General features: G+C 50.9%; 1 protein-coding gene across 7 annotated transcripts in view; it reads right to left on the bottom strand.

Annotated features, from left to right (window-relative positions):
* Positions 1 to 17,708, bottom strand: part of ARHGEF9 (Cdc42 guanine nucleotide exchange factor 9) — a 177,523-nt gene that overhangs the window by 126,254 nt on the left and 33,561 nt on the right. The window contains exon 1 of one of the 7 annotated variants that reach the window (XM_068205134.1): positions 777 to 921. The exons of 5 other annotated variants lie outside the window; for them this stretch is intronic. In XM_068205134.1, coding sequence (XP_068061235.1) covers positions 777 to 806 — 30 coding nt within the window. In that variant the 5' untranslated portion in view covers positions 807 to 921. Of the gene's footprint in view, positions 1 to 766; positions 922 to 17,708 lie in introns of those variants that run through there. One more of the 7 variants, XM_068205138.1, reaches the window with a different exon arrangement.

The raw sequence follows: 17,708 nt of genomic DNA, 5'->3' as shown, positions 1-17,708 counted from the left end.
CTCCCGCAGCACGGAGAGCGCAGGGAAGGGCAAATCCAACACCACCTGCAAAGCCCGGCCCCGCACGGAGCCGTGCGGGAAACGCCAGCGCAAAGGCGAGCTGGGCACGGAGCCGGGGCGGGAGGAGGATCTCACGACAACCGCATCGCTTCCCGGGGAAGTTCCTGAATGAAACGGAGGGGCCCTGCTGGGCTGGGGGAACTTCCCCGCTTGCCCCCGGCACCCGCAGCCCTCCGAGGCGGCTCGGCTCGGCTCGCAGGGCGGCAGGAGCTGCCTTGGCGGGGCGGCGGCGCTCGGCGGCTCTGCCGAGCCGGAGGAGAGTCTGCCAGGCTGCTGCGGGCGCGCCCAGGGCTCGGCACATCGGGCTCCCCCCGCACCGCAACTCATCATCCGGCGGAGGGGCACGGCTGACAGTCGCGGCTGCCCCGGGCAGCACCCAGCCCTGTGCCGGCGCTCCTCTCCTCCAGTGCTCTCCCACCGCACACCCCACACGCCGGGGAACCGGGCAAATCCTCTGCTTCTGCCCCCGAACCCACCGGCTCGCCCTACGGAACCCCCTCCCACGCCCCGAGGCATGCCCACCCTCCTTCCTCTCTTTTAATTTCTTCTTTTGCTCAGCAGTTGGGGAATGCAGAGTCTATAAAATGGCTACAGAGTGATCAATGGTTTCAAGGACAGGGAGTAAAGGAGGAGTCAGGAGATAGGACGGAGGTTCATTTCCCTGTCAAAGTACTGCAATAAGAGGAAAAGAGAAAGACATAGCTACCTGAACTCACCATTCCTGTTCCATCCCTTAGCCACTGCATCTTGCTTCTGATGATGTCCTTATTATCAGAGAGGGGAAGAAAAAAAATCCCTACTGCCTGGCGAGAGCTGGCAGGAAAAAAAAGAAGCCCCCCCACCCCCACCCTAGCCTGGAGCTTTCAGTCAGCCATCCCTCAGCCCGGCAATCCCGTGCCTGTCAGGAGCACGTTATTAGCAGCCTCCTCACTACCTGGGATTGTGCTTATTTATTTCAGTCACGGACCGAGGGATTTGAGGGGAGGGGGATGTCCTTTTTCTTTTTTTTTTTTTTTTTTTTTTTTCCCTTGCCGTGCTTTGAAACTCTGCAGGAGGGGAGGGGAGTGGAAGCGAGGGGAGGGAGGGGGGACGGATGGGAACTTGGGGAGGGTCCCCGCAGGCGCCCGTGCCCTCCTGCCGATGGCCGGTCACCCTCGCCCCCAGCGCTGCAGGACGCCGGCTCTGCAGAGCCAGCACATGCTCCACGCTCAGCAAGGGCTGGGGATTTTGCTGACGTTCAAAGGGCAGCAGGTTCTCATTCTGCTCTCCACATGAAGGATGAGTCCCCTTCCCACTGAAAGCAAAGCTCCCGGCCCAGCCCAGCGCTGCACCTGCCCGGGGTGATCCTCCCCGAGCAGCGGCGCCCTGATCCCCACTCCGGCTGTTCATCCCCTGCCTGCTGCCCCGGATTTTCCCCACTTTCTGGTCACAGCTGCACAATGAAGAAAGCAAACACACTCGTTAAGCGTTGCTCATCGATCCGGCCACCCACCACGTCGAGGGAGAGGAGCTCGCGGTGTCTGGCGCTGGTTAGAAGAGGCGGCGGCAGCATATGGGATGTGTAGAGCCAACTGGGAACGGGGCTGAATCCTCGCGGATCCTCCAGCCGGGACACGCACGTCGACATGGTTCTCCCCATGGTGGGCACAGCACACGGGGCTGGCAGGACTTGGCCAAGGCCGCTCACGGCGCCGGTGGCGCAGCCCCTGCCGCCATCCCGGGGCTCGGTGCCCACAGGAAGGGGCAGCCCGGAGAAGGACTGACACACCCCTGAGTACAGGAAAATGCCCCACCAATATTCCCAAAATCCCCTCTTTGGCAGCTGAGTCTGCAGCTGGGTTCAGGGACAGGAGAGGGCAGGTAGGAAACGTGGAGACAACGTGGGGAATGGCTAGCAGCGTGCTCTGGGCACAGGCAGGACACTGGGGACACTGGACATGCTGGATCCACGCACAGGATATGCTGTAAAATCTGTGGAGATGCTCCAATCTCCTCAGTTACAGCTGCAGAGGATTTAGGGTTGTGTTTGCATAGGTTTTTTCTCCACGCCTCAAGGGCAGAAGGGCATTTGGATCTCCCGCTCCTGGCCTCTGGAAGAGTCAACATTTTTCCTGCAGCTGGAGATTTTGAGTCAGAGAACAACACGCAGCTCCTCGTGACTGCCACTTTCTGCTGGTCCTGTGCCACTCAGCAGGATCAGAGCTTAGGTGTCTTCACTTATTTACTGAAATGGGACAGACCAGAAGTGCAGGCAGGACTGAAGGGATGCTGCCCAGCATCTCTGCACTGCTGGGGCCCCACACAGCCTGCTCCAGTTCCATCAAGCCTCATCCCATCACCTTTTGCACAGGCACTGACAGCCATCATTATTCCCAGAGGTGGCTGACAAAAGAAGGAGTCAGAAGGCAAACGCTTATAGCTGTCCAAACTTTGGAATTCTGCCTAAGTTTCAAGTGACAGAAACTCCAGGTAAGTTATTTCCATCCACAGGAGGGCTCTGGTTGGAAAATCCCACCTCTGACAGCCACTCTGGAATGTGTTTGTCAGTCAGGGTGCTCTCTGGGGAGAGCCCCATCTCCTGCAGCAGGTGATGGCCACGGCTTTTTGCAGCCCTGGAACTCAGATCTCACAGGTACCTCACCTGCTCGGGATGTCAGACAGAGCCAGCACAGCCTCACTAACTGATTCAAAAGCTGCAGGGGCTGGGAGAGCTGGGACAACAGAACTGACAGAAAGACAGACATCCTGAGTGGACATTGCTTCCCTCAGAAACTTGGACTGAAGACAGAGCAATGATCTCTAACTGAAGGGTAAATGCTTTTTCTACCAGGAAATACTAAATGATATCTGCCCTGTTGTCACCACACGCAACAATGACCCTGTCAAGCACAAGATCAGCTTTAAACCATGCACTGCATCATCCCAGTAACTGCACTCACTTTGGTCAAGGTTACACCCTGGCAGTGCAAAGGGAAGGGGATTTGTCTGGCACATCCCACCCTGTTGCTCTAACTGGGAATGTGGATCTGGAGGAGGAAGAGGACAATTCCTGTGGAGGACTGTTACACACGAGCAGAATGATCCCAGTTTCTCTCCTCCTGCCAGCTGTTGAGCAGGCCTGTCAATAAGGCTCATATTCCACTGTATCACTTCCTATGCCTTGTTTACACTAAGCTGATTTGAGAAGCAAACCAAGAGTTGCCACGTTAGTTCTTGCTCCCTGTGAAGGTGCTGAAAGGCAAGAATGCCCCAAGATCAGCCAAATCTCTGAATGGGCAGCAGGCTGTACACAAATCCCATCCTGCCCAGAGCACTGGGGCAGCCGTTCTCTCTGGCACAGGGAACCTCAGAGAGAACCCAGCTGCATTTCCCTGCCAAGAAAATGCACCTCTGCTGCCTCATTGTCAATGCAAAGTGCTCTGCAGGCAGCCAGCGGGCAGGGGACCAAGCCCAGAGTCCCTGCCAGAGCAGGGGGAGCAGGGAAAAGCCACCTGTGAGCTTCTTCTGGATCCTGTGCAGGGCCAGAAGCTGGGTTGGGATGATCCCTGTGGGCTCCTTCTAGCTCAGGATATTCAGTGATTCTGATTCTCCACTTCCCCCCACTGGAAGAAAGCATCTTCCAGGGAAGGGCACCACATGCTGGCTCCCATGCCAGGTGTGCCAGGGGATGCTGCAGCCCAGCACACCTGAGGGTGCAGTGGGCTCTGTGCCCAGCCAGCACACCCCAGACATGGAATATTGCCAGGTACACCCCTGAGCTGGGTGTGAGTCACAGAGCACTGTGGGATTGTGCCACAGGGCACTGCTCTGGTAGGAAAACCCACACTGCCCACAGGGAAACAGAGGCAGCTTTCAGTGTGTGGTGCTTGGGCACAGAGTTTGCACTGCAGGCTCCTGCCCTGGGATTTAGCCTGCAAGAAAATGGGATTTCTACCACGTGTGTGAGCACGTCCCACTGGGGAAGCAGGGACGAGGCTTTGCTCTGGTGGTTTGTCTGGGGGATCACTCCCGAGGAAATCCCCAGGAAGAACTGCAGGATTGCTCATCAATAACAATGTCCCAGTCAGGCTCAGCAGAGCTGTGGTTTGGTCATATTTGACCAAATGTCATATTGACAAAAATGTCTCTCCAGAATAAGGACCAAAATCAGCTGAGGTGCTCCACCCTCAGACAGCCCAGCCCAGTCTGGAGTCTCCTTGTGACTGCCAATGACACCAATAATGGGCAAGAACCTCCCAGGGGAGCAGAGAAGTGAAGGCAGGGGAGGAAGGGACAGTGAATACCTCTACAGTAGCAGTGACTGCCTGAATTATCAGATTAATGCCACTTTTCCACGTGGAACTTATTTTCTCCTAATTCTCTGCAGCTGGAGAGCCACTCAAAAGCCAAGCAACTGGGTATGAGCAGGAGGACACTCAGCATCACACCACAGTGAAACAGCAAAAATAACCTCCATCCTTGTGCCTCATCCAACACATCTGGAGTCGTGGAAAAGACACAGAGGAGACTTTACCAACATTCCCAATGCAATCCAGTCTCCAATCCAGTCCTCCCAGAAGCCACCCTGCTCTGCCACCACTAGTTACAGTATTGCAGGGCGGCTTTTGGGAGCAGAACCCTGGTTTGAGATACCCAGAACACAGCCCTGGGATCCCAAACATGAAGGTTCCTTTTCCTGCAGCCTGTGAGAGCAGCACTGCAGGATTTCACCTGCCTCTCCTCTTTTCTTCCTGCTATTGTGTTACCACATGACCACTGAAATCTCCTTTAGCTCTTCAAGGCCTCCCTTCCTTAATCCCACTGGAAGAGTTTTGCTTTAAACCACTCTCTGGACGTGGGAATTTTTGCCAAAATGCTTTTTCCTCCACCCTGCTGCTGTTTTCATGAGTGGATTTCCCTTTTTTTGCTTTTCACCCACGGCCTTCCCTCCCCAGCTATGATGCTGCATTGGAAAACATCCCCCAGCCAGCACCTCCTCGTTGAAATTTCAGCCTGGAATTTCCTCACTGAGGCAGGAGAGGCTGGCAGTGCCCTTTGGAGAGCCCTGCCACACGCTGGTATTTCACTGCTGCAGAAGGCAGATGTTCTTCATTCCATATCAGAGAGCACAAATATGTTCCTGCAGTCATTGTCTCTATTGAACTGCAAAGAACAGGCACCAAATCCTACAGGTTAATTAATGAGAAAGGAGGGGAATTTGTCTAACCTCTACTAGGAAGTATCCAGCCTGCCTTTATAAACCAATCAGCCACACTATACAGCTATGAAACACGTACCTTCCCGCAGGAAAAAAATCCCAAACCCCATGGAATACTCTCATAATGGCCCAGTGCCTCCCTGATTAGCACAGCAATAACACAGCGCTTCGGGCTCTTGCAAAGTATTATTATTATTTATGGTACATTACAAGGGAATTTGTTTGTTCTTTAATAGGAGATGACATATTCAGAAGCCCAGATACGACTGTCCTCCTGAACTAACTCTGACACAAAGATAGTTTCAGTCATAAATTATAGAATCATAGAACCATAGGACTGGAACAAGTGCCTGGAATGCTTTGCTCTGATGGATGTGATTGGGATCTGGCTGTTTAACACAGCAAGGGAGAGAGATCATTACCTGAGAACCAGAGGCTTCCCCTGACCTCCCAAGGGGACACAGTGGCCACTGGCAGGGACAGGCAGGGCAAGCCCAAACCTGTCTCCCCCTGCTCCAAACCCCTTCTCCAGTCTGGATCAGTTGTATGCACACTCTGTATGCTGGTACAAACTCGAGCTATTTCTAATTTAATTATGTGCATTGGGCATTATTAATTAATTGCAGTATTTATATTTAGCAGTCACAGTGCAAACAGCCCCCATCTGGCTCCAGGCAGAGGTGTGTGGCACACACAGCCTGCTCCATGGGGAAGGAGGGAGGGCATGGATTGGGCATGGGTTGGGCATGGCCACGCTCCCACAGACTCCCCTCAAAGGGCTTTTTGTGGGATTTTACCAACAAAATGCCAGCTTCAGTTTTGGAGAGGATCAAAATAAACTGGAACTTCTACGAAAGCCCTAGTGGGAAACCACGGTCTGGAATCCTGTTTGTAAAAAGCAATTTTTTTACTAAGTAACCTCTTGAGTTCACTGCCTACAGTCTGCCAGACACACAGAGGTTCCTCCCAGCCCTCTTCAACCCATCCTGCCCTTGGGAAGGCAGGAAAACAGGCAAATCCTGGATCTGCCTCCTTCAGAACGTCTCCTTCAAGATGGTTTGCATGTTGTTTACTATTCCTTCTCCTGTCACCCCCGCCTGACTGACAAGACTCCTCATGCCTCAACCCATTTGATTTGCTAATATCTCTCAAGTTTTTCCTTCTGCAAACCTCCCACCTCTGCTTTAATGAACCCAAGGAGTCTGTTACCAAGGAACGCTCTCTGTTGCCATGCCCTCTGCTTTAGAGGTGAAAATTAATAATCCGCAGACAAATTAAACTCTTTGGGTGATGAGGAAAGCACCCCAGTTCAGATCCTCAAGCCCAGTAAAGTCTTTCCAGCATCCAAGTCTTCTTTATATCCATCTGTCACTAGCACTGCCCTAGTTCTGCTTATTTAGGGAAAATCCTATGGAGATTAAAAAAAGGAATAAAACTAAATTGGAAACTGAAAGGGCTTTACAAGCAGCACAATGCTCATATATGAATTCATTTAATTTGTCTACTAAGAAATCTGCAGCCAAAAAATATTTTTTTTTTAAAGAAAACTAGAGCTTAGCATTGCTGTTCATGAGAAGATTGACAGGGAAACAATAAATGCTGCCCTGGGTCGTGCATTTTGAGGTCACAAGGGACTGGCAAGTCCATAAATCCTGAGGCTGTGCTCCTCCCTGGTGCCTGGAGGGACATTCCGTGCAGGAGCCCAGGATGGAGCTCCACGGTCCTCAGCATGGCCCTGTCTCATGGCCTGGGGGCTCTCAGAGCCCTGCCCTCTTCCAAAACCAACAGCCAGACTCACACCTGAGCTCCTGCCTGTCCCAAAACCAACAGCCAGACTCACACCTGAGCTCCTGCCTTCCCAAAACCAACAGCCAGACTCACACCTGAGCTCCTGCCTGTCCCAAAACCAACAGCCAGACTCACACCTGAGCTCCTGCCTGTCCCAAAACCAACAGCCAGACTCACACCTGAGCTCCTGCCTTCCCAAAACCAACAGCCAGACTCACACCTGAGCTCCTGCCTTCCCAAAACCAACAGCCAGACTCACACCTGAGCTCCTGCCTGTCCCAAACCAACAGCCAGACTCACACCTGAGCTCCTGCCTGTCCCAAACCAACAGCCAGACTCACACCTGAGCTCCTGCCTGTCCCCTCTCTCCCACCCAAAGCCTGTGGGGATCTCACTGGAGCTGAGAGCCTTTGGAGGAGCAGCCCAGCCTGGTCCTACACCCACAGACACACACAAAGCCCCAGTCAGAACTGGTTTTCCTGCCATGGAAAGCACAGCAGTGAACTGGCACGGCCTGATGCACACACAGCACAGCTCCCACTCGAACCCACGGGATTCCTGCCTCAAAACCAACTTTACAGCTTGGCTCTCCACCAGCAAAGCACAAGGCAAGGAGGCTGGTCCCCCAGGACCTCTCATCTCCACCAGGCAGGTGAGGGCTTAACAAGCAGCTGGTATTTATGGGCACAGTTCATTGGAATGCACGGAGCCATCGGAGGAGCCTTTCACATTCACCCAGCGCTCCTCTTGCTCTGGTATTTAATTCAAGCTGTGACCCCTGGCCCTGGATGCTGAGCTGAAGCAGCTCAGCTCCCAGCCCTGTTCTCATGGCCTCAGTCAGTCTGAGTTTCCAGGATGTGTTGGGAGGCCCAGAGGTGCAGGAAGGAGCACACAGAGCAGGGAAGGCTCCTGGAGCAGCCCAACCTCAGCTCTCCAAGTGTGGGCTGTGCAGTGATGGACGCCCAGGACAATGAGGAGTGTTTTGACCAGGATGATGTACATTTAGTCCCTACATGCCCATTTTTCCCGTGTGCCTGCGTTAGGTCAATCTCAAGGTTTCTAGTGCCTTCCTGCACATTTCCCTCCCTGCTTCCCCATGCCTGCCCTCAGCTGTGCCAGCCAGGGCACATCTGGGCAAGACAAACAGAGGGGAAAGGAGCAGCTGAGACCAGCCCCAGCCTCACCAGGAGAACTTCCAGAGCTGGGGCATCATCTGCATGGATGCTCCATCAGCCTAAGGAAACCTCTTTGCTGAGCCTCTCTATTAAATGGAACTAGTCACTTTTAGAGCCAGGAACAATTCCCAAAGAAATGCTGTCTTTCAATACTTCAGTCTGCTAAAGCATCGTGAGGCTTCCCTTCTGAGAGAGCCTTGCCTTGAGTCACCCTCTGGAATCAAAAGCAGAGCAAAGCGATTTTCTCTTCCCTTCTTACCACGTGCAGAGGGATGTGAATTCATTCCCCTGATAAACAGCACTGCAGGCCGAGGGCTGTGGTTCTCCAAACCACTGAATGTGCTGCTCTCACTCCCAGCTACTTTTCCACACCCCTCCAAATCCCACAGTCCCCTCCTCAGACTTCCACAGGTCCTCCCTACTGGGCTCAATCTGCAAAGGCAAGTTTCGATCTCGTCTCCCTTTCAGAAGTGTATAAAATTCACTTTCTGACATTGCCTTTTTAAAGCTCCTAGCCCTGCTCCCTCCCCTCAGCCCACAACTCTTGCTGGTGTCCTTTGAAATTGGTACAACTCGTCTGCCTACAGTAATTACTGACTGGATGCTTTCATTCCAAATGAAACCAGCTGCCTCTTGGGCTTGTTTGATTCCAGCAGAGGGAACAGGCCGTGGGCTCCAGGAGGCTGAGGCTTGCTGGGAAGAAGGGAAGGGGGTTTGTGCGCGCTGCTCGGTGCGCTGGGCTGTGTAACGCGAGCAGACAGGCACATCCAGCAGCAGCCAAAGGTGTCCCCACCAAGGCTTCCCATTCCACAGCAGGTATGCTCGACAGAAAGTACAAGGTGTAAAACATGGGCAGGGATCGCCCAACAGCTTCCAGAGCGTTTCAGTCGGAGGTCGTGCGCCAGCCGAGGTCTCCAGGAGCAGTCAGATTTCAGGAGCAGTTACAAAACTACCCCGGATGAATGAAAGGGTTAAACCCAGCTTTGGGACTGCCTGGCAAGCTTTGGTGAATTCCTTCATTAAACACAGTGCAAACGAAGCCATAAATATGTGGCATTCTCTCCCTCTAGTGGCTGGAGGCTTGGAAATGAAGGGGATGGAACATGACCCTGCAATTTGTGGGAACAAATGGGGTTGTCCCGGGCTGCCTGTCCCCCAGAGCCCCAGGGAGCCAGCCCAGAAAAGGGATCACACCCTTTGCCATGGTCACTCCCCACCGGGCACCTGTGGGTCACTGCACCGGTCACTCCCCTGCCTGTCTGGATTCCCTGCAATGTCCCCACTTCACGAGACTGCTCCTTGTTCATGTCCCACTGCCAGGAACTCACAAGAGCTACTCGGAATTGCTGTCACCGTGTCACCCCACAGCAGCCAGACTGCCAGCTCTGCTCATTCCTTACAACATCTCCGAGCTTGTAGGAAAGCACGAGACATAAAAAGGCACCCAGAGATGCACGGAGACATCAGTGAGACAAAGCAAGGAGTAACTCAGTTTGTCACAGGAGGAAGAGTTCCCCAATAAGCTGCTTCTGAAGGATTTTAAAGAAACACCAAGCTCTTCACCACACCTGACGTTCCCAGATTTGGTGATGTGGCTACTCCAGTTATGGGAGAGCTGGGACTTGTTTCCACGTAAGTCTTCCTCTAAGGACAGCTAGCAGGGTCCATGACCTTAATTTGCAATAATGAGCACTGTTTTTAGAGGGACAGCATCCTTGGAAGGAAGACAACAACATCAAAACCAGCTCAACTCAGCTCCTTTCCACTAACTGCAATACAGCTCTACCATTTCATGTGTTTGAGCTAAAAATCCCAAGGCGCTCTGTCAATAATGCACCATTACAACACCACAGAATTTGTGTGTGGGTATGAATGTGGATGAATATCCTCAACAAGAGCAGAAACGTTCTTACAAAAGGCCAGGAAGAAGGGAAGAAAGAGGAGATGGATGCTGTCCAAGTGAGGTGGTGGGTTTGATTCAAAGATAACACTTGCAAATATTCTCTGCAGTTTTTCCAGGCTGGCATGGCAGACAGAAGTACACCTGAGTCTTTTCAACAGCCTCAGGAAAAGAGGGGGAGTTTGAAGTGGGAAGGCCTCAAGCTTGACACAAACAGGAAAAAAAAATCCAGAAGAAAAATACATCAAGAAGGAAAAAAAAAACATCCAGAAGGTAAATCTGTTCTGAACTCATGTGGGAAAGGTTACCAGAGCTTCCCACAACCCCTCTGGCTCTCTGGCCACCGTTTCAGGCACTACCCCAGGGGGATGTGCTGTGACAAGCCTGGCAGGGGCCTCTGTGAAATCAGATCCCCAGTTTGACCACAGGCACTCCAGTGTGATTTTTGAAGTGGATGCAAACCAGGATACATCCACCCAAGCAGTGCCTGCACGAACCAGAGAGGCAGGCAGGCATTCAAACCCACAATTACACCCAAATCCCATTAAACCACATTTAATCCAAATCCCATTAAACTGTGTCGGCCTTTTCCTGCCTCTCCTTCCCTGCTACTCATGATCTGTGAGTCAGGATGCCTCCGGTTTTTGCCTTCCAGAACTGTCCTTCACCATTTGGTACTTGGATTGGCAGTGGAGCTTGTAATTAGGTCCCAAATGTGCCACCACATCAGAGCTGACTACAAGGGATTACACAGAGGTAAGGACTTTAAGAGCCCGTGTGATGTGAAGTCTGAACACCATCCATTGCCTTCTGGAGTGCTAAATATACCCATATTTTTACTATTTACTTGTCTGCTTAGCTATCTCAGGAGCAGTCTGTGGCAGTCCCTAAAGAAGGCACTTTTCTATCTATATATAATGTGCTTAGCAATTTTTGCCACTGAAGTTGCACAGATATATTCCACATGGAGCTTTTCATCCTTAGAAACTTCGACATGGGAAAAATCTACACTGCACTAATCTTCCCAGGTTCTTAGAAAGGGATGCTGGCAGGCAGGATGAGTGTCCTAACACCTCCGAGCCTGCAATTCCTGTAAACTGCCAATTTTAACCACGTTAAAAATATGGCATGAGAAATAAGTGATGCAGGCAGACATTGGAAATTTCCCTGCCTTCCACCTACAAGAATACATTTCGTGGTTTACCCTCAATTTGCACAGAATACAGATGAACATACAGTCCCTCAACAAAGAAATCAAGATTTTTTTCCGTAAGCCAGGTAAGGCTGCAAGACCAGGTGTTGAGATTTTCCCCCAAAGCTAAAGCTGCTGGAAAACACAAGCAGCTCACGTGGCTAAAGACAATCCCTAAGACTCCTTCAAGTCTCAGCTGTGAAAAAACCAAGCCAGAATCAAAGAGGTGCTGAGATAAATGATGGGAGTGTGGCCCCTGCCTGCTTGCACTCTGCCAGATGGGCCCTAGAATGGCATTTGAAATCCATGAAAAGCACAACGCGGCTCGAGCTGTGCCTGAGGCTGGAAATGCAGCCAGAAAATTCCCCTGTCTGGTGCTGATGCAAGCACTCCACTGCTATTTCCCACCTGCATCTGCTGGGGTGGGGTTATTTTGGAAGGGAGTGGGTTTGAAATGTACAGAATTGTTGCTAAAACACCATTTTTCTTAACTAAGCCGTGTTGTGAGGAGATAAAAATAGCCTGTTGGGGAGAGCAGACTAACTGTGGAGTCATCCCAAAAATATCCTGTGTGAAGGGAAAGGTGTGAATGCATGTTCTTAAAAAGGAATGTGTGGCTTATGCTTTACTCTGCTTCCACTACACAGCCATATGTTGGCTGCTGGGTTCTATTTATAATCTCAGTTATTTATATTAATATCCCACTTGGTGTCTGGCTGAGCACAACTTTGGGTTCAGGAATCCTTGATGCTGGTACCTCCAACTGATAGGAATGCTCAGGTGTCAGCTCTGCCAGAAAAAGAATTTGATGGAGTCTCCTGCATTAAGAACACACTGATCTGATGCCCCACGTTTCAGCTTTTATATTTTTCACATTCTGAGCTGCTTTAGTGTGTAGCTCTGGGCTCCATATTATGGGATGGTGAGCTCTCTTCACAGAGCAGGGAGACAAAACAATTCCTTCTCTAGCTGGCGACCAAGGACAAATTATCCAAATCTCAGGCCCAAGAGCACAAACAACGTGGGCTGGAGAGAGAAAAACAATCAGGATGGGACTGCATGGGCTGGAGCTGGAGTGGGACAATGAACTCCAATGTGCAAATGGAGCAGAGCTGATCACAGTGAGAGCCCCCGGGAGCGCTCGTGCATTTTGGGACCATTTGGGTTCATCTTGGGTGCAGCCCTGGCTGGGCTCTTGTGCTGCCCAAGGTGGATCCATGGAGGAGATCCTTTTAATAAATCCCTATTTTATTCTTTAGCTCCATCCAGCTTCTGCTCTAGGGAAGCCTTCACAAGGCATCATCAATCCCATGCAATTCATGGAGAGGAAGGAGGGAGGGGCTTCCTCTGCACCTCTAAATGACTCTAATCCTTCACTAACACTCGAGCATTTTTGTCATAAAGGCACAGAAAACTCATACAGAACTTCCAGATGGCCCTGTACCCCTCACATCCAGCACAGCAAGCTTGGACTTGATATTTAGGCTCAACCCTTGTGGCCTGACAGTTGTTGTTCCAATCACAGCCACATTCTTTCATTCCTTCCTTGATGCTCAGCCTCAGTTTCCTGGTGATACATAAACTTCCCAGAATATTTTGGACTTGATGGCTACAAAAAAACAAAAAATGCATGGAGAGGTAAAATGGCTCATTATGAGCTCTCCCCCCAGAATGAGTTTTTTCCTTTTCTGTTCTCCCCCTCCCTTTACTTTTCCTGCATTTCAGTGTTATTTTTAACACCATTAACAGCTCTGCTCCCCAACCCCTGATGGGGCCAAGCCCTGGGACACCCCAGGAGTTCTCTGCCCCCATTAACTCTGAGCCCACACAAACCAGCCCAGGCAGAGGGGCTGAGCTTTAGTGCTCTTCAAACATTCACTTCTTTGTAATAATTTTAATGTTCAATCCTGTAAGAGATTTTGCACTCCAGTCATTTTCCACTAATTTGCAGGAATTACAATATCCCCTTTCTCTTTCACTGAAACAGAGCTGGCTGTTGAGGGCTGCCATTCATGGCAGCCCACAGAAAACCCTACAATAGATTAAGCCCCAAAGTAAAGAGCACTCAAACATCCATTGTGCCCCAGCCAGCACAGAGCTGATCACTCAATTGTGGCTTTTGCACAAAACACTCACATGTATTAAAGCTGCCTTTGGTTGTGGAGGGTTTATTTTGTTTATTTTTTTAAATGAGCTTTCTGAAGAAAATTTTCACCTGAAAGCAAAGTGTGGAGACTTGATTACAGTTCAGAGCCTTAAAACTTTCTGATTTTTCCATTTGAGTTTTCACCCTCAAAAAGTAGGGAGAAACTTCCAGATAGCAGAACAAAAACAAAAAATTGTTGTAAATCTGGCTTTCTGACCAAAAACCACAATGGAAAATGTCCAAACAGCCCTTAAGGAAACCATCCAGCAAAAGGCTGGGTGTCCACTGGCCTGTCCCTGCAGTGTTAATGATGAATAAAGAGGAGAAAATGGGCAGATGTCTTGTTGGACACCGTGGTGCCACTGCCTCCAGCAGGAGTTTTACATTTGGATTTACTGCAAACCCAAGATGTTGCATTGCTCATCAAGTGGCTCTTGGCTTAGCAATTCAGGACGGGCAATGGTGCCAGCAGGGACATTCCATAGGGAACACCTCCAGCAGGACTCCCAAATGCCTGGCAGTGCCAGTCCCAGGGGCTCGTGGGTCTGACCACCAAGGTACCTGCAGAGCTCCCTGAGGATCAGCTCTGTGACTGCAGCTGCTCTGAGCACACTGGCAGGAACAACAGGGCCATTTATCCTTGATAAAATTACCTTTGGGTTTTTTTGCCCACCTGCTTTATTTGTTCCCTGAAGGAGGTTAGTGCTTTCTGGAGTTCAGGAGGATTACTGAACCCTGCAAGCTCAGGGTATGTGAAGCTTGCTGGGAAAGCACCTCTGCTCTATTCATACAGTCCACTGAAACAAAGGCTGGCAGCACATTAAATTGCTTCTCCCACTGAGTCTGCTAATTGTCTGTGCTTTTAAAAGGTACCAGTGAGTTTAGAGTTGGCTAGAGATGCTAATTTAATCACCCCCCAGACTCCAAAGCAGGTACTGGATAAGCACCCCCACCAGAAGCCTCCCTGCACTCTTCACTGCTCAGGGCTGAGAGACCAAGCCCCATGAACAGCACAGTCCAGCCAGGCCACTCCTCACCCTGCCACTGCCACCGTAACCCCAACCAGGGCAGGAGCCCACCCACCCCTCCTGAGGGCAAACCCCTCCTCAGGGAGCCGAGCACAGCCCCGCCAGCGCTCCTGGACATGCAGATGTGCCCTCAGAGCACTCCCAGTCCCATCTGGGCACAGACATGGGCACTGGGGCATCTGCTCAGGAGGCACCACCACTCCCCATCACAGCGAGGCTGCCATCTGTCCCACCTGTGCCACCCCACTGAGGCTTCCCAGAACAAACCACTGCTTCTTTACCCTTTTAGAAGCATTTTTCCTCAGCAATGTGGTGATCAGCACACCCCATTCCCCCTGCCCAGCCCAGTGACACCAGCTGGGAGCTGCTGCTCCTGTTGTGTTGGGCACAGTGGGAAAGAGCTGACTGTGAATCCTCACCCAGACCCTCTGCTCTCTCCCCAAGAGTTCAGCATTTAGTGTCAGCCTTCAATGTTCAACTTCCAGGCTGAAAACACGTCCCACAATGCAAACTGTGAGCCGAGCTTTGGGGATCCCAAAGCATTCCTGGGCTCTCACTGCCTCCCCACTCTGATGTGTCTTCTGGAGCTGCTCTTTCAGAGCTGAGAGATGCCTTGAACAAGGCACATCCTAACAAAGCAACAAACCCTTCTCCTTCATCGAGGCTCTTGCTCTTATTCCCACATGTGCATTCATGTGCATCTCCTGCCTGCTTTGGAAATCCCAGCTAGAACTGCATATCAGAACAGTTAGAAGATTCATAAACTGATATAGTGGGAGGGAAAAAAAGCCCTCTTTGTCCATGAAAGCTGCCTGAATGTCTTTGAGACAATGAAACAGCGGGACAAACATGCAAGTATTTCTCCAGTTTCAGATAACTGGAGTCTTCAAACAACAGGTTGGACTGGGTGACCTTAAATGTCTTTTCAAGCTCAGCAGTTGTGTGATTTTATGATTCTACTGGTTCTATCCACACCCTGTGCCCCCTCCACATTCCAAAAAACCAAGGCACTGATACATCCTCACACAAAAAGGAAAGCAGGTAAACAAAGGAATTTATGCAGCATTTTCTCCTGCCAATCACATCTTTCATCTGCCCACCCTGAGCCAAGTTCAACACCTTTTTTTTTAATATCAAATAATTAATCCAACCACACTGGGTAGAAATTAAAATGACACATAAAACATGAAAGCCATAAAATGCTTTCTGAATATCCTTTTGCCCTCTCATTTTGCATTTCATTTAGTGTCTGGTGTATTGACTGAGCCCATCTCTCTGTGCTCACTGCTGAAATCAGACTGGCAGCTCCTCACAGCAAGCACGGGACATTTTTCACCAGCCATTTAGCCAGCTGGCTTTGGTATTCACAGCAGTATGACCAATCCACTAAAGCAGACTTCAAAGTTTTCAACACTTAAAATCAAACAGAAGCTTTAGGAGTGTTGGGTTTGGTGCCTGGGTGGTAAATGTAACACAAAAGCTGACAATACACTTCAATTACTGCTATGTGATGCTAAATTGCCAACATCAAGAGAAGTGGTGCCAGCACAAGTGCAAGGAAATAATTAGCATTTAATATTTCATCAAAACGTTGAATTTTTAAACATTGGAGTTGTCAGGTTTTTTTTTTTTCATTATTATTATTAGTTTTAATTATTTAGCTGGTTTTACAGAGTCCTTGAGAATGGATCCCAGTGCCTCCGGTGGCTCTGATGCCAACTGCTCACCAAGGGATGCCACACACGGTGTTTTTCAAGGTGCCAGCTATCAGGGAGCTGTTTAATTAAAACCTCTGCTCCTGACTGCCACTCATGATTCACTCATGAGGAGAAGCACCCTCCCCTGAGCACACACACCCCTGGGAGAAGCCCAGCCTTTCTTCAGGCAGCAAGGATGGCTCTGTCCCACACCTGCCTTGGGTTTGGTGCTCTCTGCATGCAGGTGGGGGTGCCCTGATATTCCCTGAGCATCCCAGCACTGCTGCCAGCACAGACACATCGTGATGGAGCCCATGGCCAGCCCAGGTGCAGGGACGTGGCCAGACTGTGCTGCTGCTCCAGTGCCAGCAGTCCCAGAGCAGCCAGGGCAGCCCCAGCTCTGGGGAAGGGAATCTCACATCAGCCCCTGCTTTCCTTCCTTCAGTCCCAGGACAACACATCCCCCTTCCACATGGCATTCTTCCCAGCTCCCCAAGAGCCAGAGGGATGCAGAGGCAAAGTACTGCTCACTCCCCTCTCTGCCCAGCAACATGACAGCTCTGGGAGAACAGCAGAGTTCATTCTGACCTGGGTCTGGCTGACAAAAAGGCTTTTTTTAACTGTGACGTGCACATGCAGCAGGAGCACACACACCTGCCAGGTCCCACTCAGAGCCTGGAGAGGCAGTGAGCAGGGAGCAGGATCATCCCTTCCCTGGAATCAGAGCATGGATTTCACTCAGGGAACAAACCCCAGCCTCTGCAACCCATTGCCACTCTCACTTCCCTGTCTCTGTTCTGCCCTTTAGCATCCCAACACAACGGCACGGGAGCGATACGACAAGACAAGCTGGCAAATCCTGCATAAATACCCTGCCAAAACTGACTTTTAGCACCAAGCCTTGACTAAAAGCATCTCAGGACCTGCTTGAGTGCAGCAGAACGAAGCAAGTGTGTTCCATGACTCTCTGCCCAGCTGGGGCTGGCATGGAAGTGCCTCCCAAACAGTATGTTGCTGGGATTAAACACAGCGCTCAACAATTTTAATCCTTCTCGTGCTGCCACTTCCACAAGCACAGATTTCAATGGCTCCCCACACCAAGAGCAGGTGATGCAAGAGCTTGTGAGGGTTTTCAGAGCCCACTGTACCGAGCAGCCAGCAGTTCACCTGGAAACCAGGACGTGCAATCAGATTCTTGTTTTCCCAGCTTCTAAGAAATAGATGGGGGAGCTAATATTAGCTCTTCCAGGAATAGTTAGGTGGCTAAAAAGAGAACAAAGGTGATGAAACTGCCTGTCTGTGCAGCTGCAGGTCTTATTCCTCCAGCCTGTCTGTTGTTGGCTTCAAGAGCCTTCAGCTGTCACTTGCTGGAGGGCCTGGGCAGAGCCCACGGGTCAGCCTGTGACACCCACTGGCAGAGGGGACAGAAGTGATGCACACCAGCCAAAGCAGATGCACTGCTGAATTTGGGCCTTCTCCAAATTAGATAAGGAAGGAAGAGCCTCTGGCCAGCTCAAGTGGCTCT

Source organism: Anomalospiza imberbis, chromosome 14 (assembly GCF_031753505.1).
Source record: "Anomalospiza imberbis isolate Cuckoo-Finch-1a 21T00152 chromosome 14, ASM3175350v1, whole genome shotgun sequence".
Lineage (NCBI taxonomy): Eukaryota > Metazoa > Chordata > Aves > Passeriformes > Viduidae > Anomalospiza > Anomalospiza imberbis.
This window is presented reverse-complemented; position numbering and strand designations above follow the sequence as displayed.